The sequence below is a fragment of the Talaromyces stipitatus genome, genomic scaffold (genome assembly GCF_000003125.1).
Source record: "Talaromyces stipitatus ATCC 10500 scf_1105507295511 genomic scaffold, whole genome shotgun sequence".
NCBI classification, from domain to species: domain Eukaryota; kingdom Fungi; phylum Ascomycota; class Eurotiomycetes; order Eurotiales; family Trichocomaceae; genus Talaromyces; species Talaromyces stipitatus.
Window position 1 is genome coordinate 75,109 of NW_002990119.1, and position 9,010 is coordinate 84,118.

Here is a 9,010-nt window from a genome sequence, read left to right on the forward strand (position 1 = left end):
CATACGGTGGTAGATCACGTAAATCCTGACCTTTGTGGCAGTTCATAGAACTCAGAGTGGGAGTGTTTGCATGCGTGTACCGACATAACTAGTGCTGGCACCAGAGGGTACGCACGGAATCAAAAGGGATTTTCTTACAGCACCAGACGGATGTTACCAATTACTACCGATGAGATCGCAGGTGTGAGTAAACTGGAATCTTTGTTGAAATTTCTACTAATACAAGTTGTACCGGAATGAGTTGGTCTAAACTCGTTGGTGGATAATCTACCGACAGCGGAGGGGAAATGACTGTTGACATGATGGAAATGCTTACTGACATAGCACCAAACGAGATTCTTTACACTGTTTCCATTCCGGATCACTGCTCACATCTCGAAAACCTTCCCAATTGCACAGGAACGAACAATCTTTATCGTGGCTTCAGCATCAGGAACATTTTTCGTACTTATAAATTATCACGTAATTATTATTTTCCAGTTGAAGAGAGAATGACCGTCCAGGCCACTGCAAAACAAGCATGCCCCCGCGCCCCCCTTCTTCCAGAGTATCTCCTCCGTTCGATCAAAGCAAACCCAGAGGTCAGTTCCGACTTATTCGCCTCCTGAGTTGCCTTAAGCTGCTGTCACCTATTAGCTGTGACAACAAAGTGATTGATCGCATAGTTGATCCCTAGTTCGCATCCACCTGAAAACCTATGTTGATGACGAAAGAAAGCTTAGCATCGCACAGCTTACTTAATATACATAGTAGCTACTTTTGCTGCCTAGGCATATTCATCTTGTTTATAGTGCTAATGAAGAGCCAATATTATTCTATAGGTATTATTAGGCCATTCAAGTCAGTTTTGATTCGTATTCTCGTATATTATTTCTTAGGAAAACTGAAGAGAGACACTACCTACTGTACAATTACCTAGACCTATTTGCCCCACATAGTTCTTACGATAGAACCGTACACTGGATACGAGTACGGGTAGGGCCATGGTTTAACTAAGCTATTTATCAACTCAAGGCCTCGATATGTCGGTGAGTGATAAACACTTCGCGTCTTAATGTGCACAATTCACTCAGCGATTTTCAACCCTTGAGTAGTTGCTAAAAGCCACCAATATGAGGTTCCTGCACTTATATTCTTTATGCCTGGCGCTGGGGATCGGACAGATCTTAGCAAAGACCCAGCCTGCAATTAGCTTGACGGCCCGAAACACAACGCAATTACAAGATATTGTCACTTGGGATGAGAACTCTATTCTAGTTCATGGAGAACGAGTTCTTTTGCTTTCTGGCGAATTCCATCCATTCCGGCTACCATCTCCAGATCTGTGGCTCGATATTTTCCAGAAGGTGCGAGCTCTAGGGTTTTCAGCCGTCTCTTTTTATCTTGACTGGGCTCTCCTCGAAGGCGAACCAGGCCACATTCGTATAGATGGTGTTTTCAAGCTGGATAAGTTCTTTAGCTCCGCAGAGGAAGCTGGGATCTACCTGATCGCTCGTCCTGGTCCGTATATCAATGCCGAGGTATCTGGGGGTGGTTTCCCAGGCTGGCTGCAGCGAGTCGACGGTCCCTTGAGAGGGACCAATCCGGGCTTTTTGGAAGCCATCACGCCTTATATTTCAGCTGTAGGCAAGATTATCGCACGTGCGCAAATCACCAACGGTGGTCCAGTCATTTTGTTGCAGCCTGAGAACGAATATACGTACTGCGTGAACGAACCTGGCTACCTCCAGATGAACAACATGACAGTTACGTCGCTTGATACATCTTGTCTGGAAAAGGAATATATGCAATATGTGGAGGAGCAGTATCGAAAGGCAGGGATCGTGGTCCCTTTCATCGTTAACGACGCATTTCCAGCGGGCGATTTTGCGCCGGGAACAGGGGTTGGCGAGGTGGATATTTACAGCTTTGACTTCTACCCACTGGGTTGGAATACTGCACGTATGTTGCAACTGCCAAAAGCTTCTGACCTTTCTCTCAAGATGCTAAAGTACTGCTGTGAAAGCGCTGGATCCGTCAAATTGGTCCACGTTGAACGACCCCCGTCCGTACTATAACTACACAGTGCACGAGAATCAAAGCCCGGATACCCCATTTTCGATTTCAGAATATCAGGGTGGTTCCCCCGATGCCTGGTAAGTCGATCCATAGCAAATTTTTCTCATAGTACGGCGTACTCATCCAGATGTCTCATCGCAGGGGCGGGGTTGGTGTGGATTCTACTGCCGCGCACATTGGGCCCGAGTTTGGACGTATATTCTACAAGATTAACTACGGATACCGTGCTGCAATTCACAATCTTTACATGGTAAGAGCTATATCATGCTTGTGAAATGCTAAACTAATAACCCAGATCTTTGGAGGTACAAACTGGGGTAACCTGGGTCATCCTGGAGGGTACACGTCTTACGATGTGGGAGCGGCAATCAAGGAAGATCGACAAGTCACCCGCGAGAAATACAGCGAGCTGAAACTGCAAGCTGCTTTCCTGCAAGCTTCACCTGCCTATCTTCTCTCTTCTCCTCATAATGGAAGCTATGGCACGTACACTGATGTCGATACTTTGTCGACCACTCGACTTTCCACCAATCACACGAACTTCTTCATCGTGCGCCATGGAAATTTAAGCTCGGAGGAAAGTACCTCGTACAAACTTCGAATTCCGACATCTCGTGGAAATCTCACGATTCCTCAGTTGGGCGGCTCTCTTAGCCTGAATGGTCGCGATTCAAAAATTCACGTTGCTGATTACGATGTGGGAGGAATCAACTTGGTCTACTCCACTGCCGAGGTGTTCTCTTGGAAGAAGAGTGGCTCAAAATCTGTCCTTGTGTTATACGGTGGGTTCAACGAGACACATGAACTTGCCGTTCCTACAGCCTTAGGATTGCCATCCAAGTGCGAGGAAGGCGGACTTAATGTCAAGCGTGTGTCCTCTGTTGGAACCATTATACAATGGTCTGTGGAGTCCACTCGGCGTGTGGTCCATTTCAATGACAGATTAGAGATTCATTTGCTATCTCGAAATGACGCTTTCAATTACTGGGTTCTCGACTTGAAACGCCCCGCTCCTCTCAACAGATACGCATCCTCTGAGCGATCCAACAACTCCGTCATTGTGAAGGCCGGGTATCTTCTTCGAACTGCCGATGTCGCTCATAGCGTTCTGCAGCTCAAAGGAGACATCAATGCCACCACTGAAATTGAACTCATTGCAGGACCTCCATCAATATTTTCAATCTACTTCAACGGGAAGAAAGTACCGACTACTGTCTCCAATGGTCGTCTCAGTGGAAACGTCACCTACACGAAAACTGATCTCAAGCTCCCTGATCTAGCTTCCTGCAAGTGGCACTCCTTAGACTCTTTGCCGGAGATCACTCCTGGTTATGACGATAGCAAATGGATAACATGCAACCATACTCGATCTGTCAATCCACGCAACATCACGACGCCTACTTCCCTATACGCTAGTGACTACGGATTCAATGGGGGTTCCCTCCTCTATCGCGGCTCATTTGTTGCAAATGGCTCGGAAGAGTCTCTCTATTTACTCACCGAAGCGGGATATGCATATGCACACGGAGTCTGGATCAACTCCACTTACCTTGGCTCTTGGGAAGGAAGTGCTGCGGACATGTTTTACAATCAAACATTCTCTTTAGGAGAACTCCAGTCTGGAGAAACCTATTTGATCACCGTGCTCATCGATCATATGGGTAATGACGAGAATTTTCCAGCTAATAAACCCATCATGAAGGACCCGAGGGGCATCCTTGACTTTGACCTGCATGGTCGGAGCAAGGAGTCTGTTTCCTGGAAGATAGCGGGCAATATTGGAGGAGAACACTACAGCGATGTCAGTCGCGGTCCTCTTAATGAAGGAAGCATATATGCTGAGCGGCAAGGATACCATCTCCCGGGTACACCTATCAGCAAGTGGGAAGTCAGATCTCCGTTGAATGAGACTTCTGAACCGGGCGTGAAATTCTATGCCACATCCTTCGACCTGAGTATACCGTTGGGATATGATGTTCCGATCAGTGTTGTGTTCACCAATACTACGTCCAACGACTCATCCCCAGCCTCGTTCCGCTCTGAAATGTTTATCAATGGATGGCAGTTTGGCAAATACGGTACGTTGGATAAATTTCCCACTTTGCACCTTGGCTGTGTGAATTATGATCATGCACCGAATTATAACTAACTCCCATAGTTAATAATGTCGGCCCACAAGTGCGATACCCCGTTCCTGAAGGAATCCTCAACTACAACGGAACCAACTACTTCGCCTTAACTATCTGGTCTACGAGCTCGAGCGCATTCTCATTGGCCGGTCTGCAGCTTCAAGCGGATGCGGTCATACAAAGCGGGTATCAAAAGCCCAGTTTGGTTCAAGGGCAGCGGTATGCCAAGCGGTTGAATGCCTACTAGTACTAGTAGAAGTTCTCACCCATGTACCTTGAAACCCAAGGTAGAGTCAGAATGAGTTCCAGGCATATCGGTAATCCATATTTCAACTTTCTCAATCAGTAGGTCGAATGGCCGATGGAATGCTGTTTTGTCAACAAGCGAACATGCAAATTAGGAAGGGAGAAGGAGGCCTGCGAGGCAGAGTAACAATTATTAGCTAGATAAGTGAAGTACATATGTAAGAACGGTACTAGTAGTTGAAGCGTTGCGCTTCCTTATTTAATAATAGCGTTCTTCCCCAGCCCCGATTTCACGACATATGCGATGGCTAAAAACCCTAACACGAAGAAGTCTTCAATAGCAATGAGTAAGTTCACTTTAATCGATCCTCGAATCTGTCTAATCATGAGACTTTACAGAAAACCATTGGCAGATGCTGAATCTCCGAGAACAAAGCAAATGTGGCTTGATTATGATGCCTATAGCCTTCCAAGCCATTCTGATGACGTTGAAATATGCTCTGCATTGAAAGGATTACATTTGTACCGTAGACGCCAGCAACCTCTGGATTCTCAAGGAGCCTGAGTTCACAGAACCTTATATCTAGGGATGGTGAATCACAACCAATTGCAAATACGAAGTGGATTTCAGAATGGTAATAACTTGGAAACGGTGAACTAAAACTGAAGTGTTCTAGTAAATACAAATGATCTCGACTGTAATGATCTCGACGGTAGTGTTCCCATTCAGTGTCACTAATAAATGTTCCTAGTAGGTGCTCGTAACTATTCTGTTTATAGTTCGTTTCTGAAAGAATGACGAGATAGTTAACTACGAGGTGGGCTATTGACCAAGACGAGTTGCCCCAACCTGAAAGACACTGCACGAATTACTATCATCAAATGGGACCAGCCGTTGGTTACACCATTCTATTTCCATTCTCAATCAGATTCTGCTCTGATCGTACGTAGCGTTCGACGGAGCCGAAGCAGAAACCGGACTGCCGATTCGAGGCGTGACGTATAAAAGCTTGGATGCCCTCCAACTCGACTTGTGGAGACGCACACGGTGGTCATGCTCTTAATAACTCATGATGTTCTCTTGTGCGCCATAGCTAGCATTTCGCATATTTCACTGGTATAGTTAATCCTAACCGTAAGTGCTGTGCACGGCAGATACACCACATCACTGGCTTACGAATGGGCCAGAATAGAAGATTAATGATGCATGGAAATGACACCTTGGTCCTGTTCTCTCACACCGGGATAGTACAACTTTATTCGATATCGGAGCTCCAAATCCTGTGAAGCATGTGAGCCCTCAACCAGGATCACGTCTGAGTCAATCTCAACGATATCACTGCTCTGAATTTTGTCATCCTGTTATGATTTCCTCTTTGATTACCTAGGCGAGACCAGTAATATTCAATCTGATAACGAACTGTTTGGTGCTGTATGACATATCCTTAAATTGTATCAGTAAGAAAACAGGGATCAAGAAAACGCGAAAACGGACCGACCATTACCGGTAGTAAAATTCAAGCGTATAGATCCAGCTTTTGACACCAACTTGAATCATCACCAACTCAGTCCTTGAGACCCACTTGAATCGACACCAACTTAGGACTGACTGACCCTGACTCCTTTTCGATACGAATTCGTACTATTATCCCTACTTCACTCATTCTTATCGAGAGACCCTAGGTCTATATAAACCTATATATTTCTCATCGAAGTAGCATCCTTTTCCTCGCGCTGATCTAGTCGAGAAGTCGTCGACTATCTATTCGTGTTGCGATTGCTCATCCCTACTCAACCTTAGCTGTGACCATGCCTCTTATTGAGATATCTATACAATTTGTCGCGGCATCATTGGCTTGTGCTTGTTCTGACTTTTTCTCCTCATGCAGTGTAATTAACGACTGTGGTGTGCTAAGGGTTGACATCGTACATGGATAAGAGCTGCAATGCTTGATGTCCCATATTTTCTTGTGTCTAAGCGTCAGGTTCGCATCTGCACCATTGGTGTGTACCGGTCGTCAAGGCCATTCACGGCAGTTGCGGCTTATATCTGTCGGATTAGTCGGTTTATTCCAGGCCAATCCTGAAGAGTGTTCTACTAGGATCAAAGAAAAGAAGTGACTAGCAAGATTGTATCTGTTGAGTTCTGTGTCTGTCTTTCAAGTCTTTAAAGCCGGGTCCTTTATAGACACCTTTGGCGGGGTGATTTGTGAGCTATCAGGAGGGGTAAATATTGGGCTGAAATCTAGGTGCCCAGATATATGCCTAAAGGTGCCTTTTAGACCTGTAAGATTGAACAGTCGATCTTTCTACCTCGTTTGAAAGCCGGATTATCTAACACACCCCCTCAGCTGCAGAAAATAACTGCTTGCAAAGCTGGAATAGCTTCATAAGTTGTCGGGCACGTCATTGAGAGAAAGTAATTCTTCGATATCTGGGTTCTCCATATCCTTTTGCTGGAGAGTGAGATAGCTGTCAATATCCTCTACTCCAATTTAATTAAGGAACTTTTGGTGTTCCTGTTTGCTGAGTGCCTTGGTCAGGCCATTGGCAATCATATCTTTTGTAGGCATGTAGTGCACTTGGATGTCTCCCTTCTGTACCTCTTGTTGTACCCAGTGATTATGAATATTGATGTGTCAGAGCTTTGTACGCAGTCGTGGAGCGTCCTTCTCCAGCAATCCTAGAGTTTGCTGGTTATCGCAGAAAATGTGAAGAGTAGGTGTTCTAAAATGTATCTCCAACTCTAGAAGCAATTGAAGGACATATTTGTCTTCTTTTACCCTCTGAGCGAGAGTTAATAGTTTAGCTTTAGTGGTTGATGTTGTTACTGTATTCTGCTTGTTTACTTGCCATCCTATTATTCTACTAAAAAGTGTTATGACGTATGCTTGCGAGCTCTTACGGTCAAGTATATTATTTGTAAAGGAGGCGTCTATTGATACTGAATAAGCTTTACCTCCTCTAAGCGTCAAGGCGTACACACAATGACGTTCGAGGTAGCATAAAATCTTGTCAGCAGCTTAATGGTGCTTTAGTCTAGGATTTGATAAGAACTATGAAAGCTGTGAGACAGCAAAAACCACGTCAGGTCGAGTGCTTACTGCCGTGTACATAATTGAGCCAACTTTTCGTTAATATTGATGGTTACTTTTGTAGGTGGCTGTTCCTTTGTATAGGAGTAATTCTTCTTGAGCCATTGGTGTATCATTAGTTTGTCAAGTGTTGGCTAACTTCGCAATTTTATCGATATAGGTGGCTTGACTGAGCCAGATCACCTTATTACTTTGATCCCATATAACTCTCATACCTAGGAACCACTCCAGGTCTCCCCCTCCAGATATTTTGTATTTGGCACGAAGTTGGTTCATAACTGAGTCAGCTTCTGATTGGTGGCTCTTCTTATATGCGACAATGATATCATCTACATAAAAGAATAGTATAATCCCAGATTTCAATATATAACACAGTTCATGAGGCACTATTTTGAAACCCAACTCTACAAGGGTGCTGATAAGTTTCTTTTGCTATAGGAGTGGTGATCTACGCAATCCATAGAGAGCCTTGTTCAGTCGATATATTTTTCCAGACTCACAATATCTAGGAGCCATTCTCATAAAGATCTCTTCGTCCAGTATGGCATTAACAAAGGCATTGACAGCGTCATATTACTTAAGTTCTAGATTGAAGCGCGCAGTAATAGTCATAAATGTCCTAAAAGATCTTGCAGCAAGAGTAGCAGCATACGTGTCCCTTATATTATCTCTTTTCTCTTGATTACCTCTTACCATGAGTCGTGCCTTGCACTTGACTAGACGACCTTTCTTGTCCTGCTTATAGACATATACCCATATACAATTAAGAATCTGCTTTCCTTTTGCCTTACCGATAGGCACCGTTGTCCAAGAGCCAGATGGATCGTGACTTTTAAGGTGATCTCTCTTAGCCTTCTCAAATAACCAACCTAAAGGATGTTTTTCCACTTCATGGTGACTCTTGGGAGCAGGCAGTAGGTCGCAGACTAGAACTGACTGAAGTCGATGTCCTGATCTTAGACGTCGTTGGAGGCTCACGTGATTAAATTTGACTGTGTTTACCTCATACTAACAATGTTATGTGCCTGCTAGAAAAGCAAACCTCTAAGGATTGAGCTCTCCTTGTTGCGTAGTTAAAGCAGCGGTGACAGTTTTAACAGGAGCCTCTCTGAAGCCTACCCTGTTCTTCTCAAGCGACCCTCTGGGTCTGTCCTCAAGGATATGCCTACCATGAGCCTCTCTGAGATCTACCATGGAGTCACGCAGATTGGGCGACCCTCTAGGCCTATCCCCAAACTCAGCACGCGATCCTCTGGACCTGACTATGCTTACACTATCAAGAGCCCCTCTGGGACCTTCCTTGGTGGTTACTTCCTGAATGAGCAACCCTCTGGGCCTGACCCCGCCAGTTAATATTCTAGCTATATGCTTAGAGCTCTGATGGAGGTTAAGGTCATTTTCATAGATGATAGTTATACTAGCCACCAACAGTGCGCTCAGAGGCGTATCTGGAGGTGTAACTCCTATCAGAGCCTAACCCCG

At 44.9% G+C, this 9,010-nt stretch overlaps 1 protein-coding gene across 1 annotated transcript, besides 1 other annotated feature; it reads left to right on the forward strand.

Annotated features, from left to right (window-relative positions):
- Nucleotides 1–1,112: 1,112 nt before the first annotated feature.
- TSTA_097550 (beta-galactosidase, putative) lies at nucleotides 1,113–4,434 on the forward strand (the record flags this gene model as incomplete). Its single annotated transcript, XM_002485692.1, has 5 exons — nucleotides 1,113–1,941; nucleotides 2,006–2,135; nucleotides 2,200–2,308; nucleotides 2,354–4,136; nucleotides 4,217–4,434. The coding sequence occupies 5 exons, from the start codon at nucleotides 1,113–1,115 to the stop codon at nucleotides 4,432–4,434; spliced, it is 3,069 nt and encodes a 1,022-aa protein (XP_002485737.1).
- Nucleotides 4,435–6,910: 2,476 nt separating this feature from the next.
- Nucleotides 6,911–8,434: a mobile genetic element.
- Nucleotides 8,435–9,010: the final 576 nt, after the last annotated feature.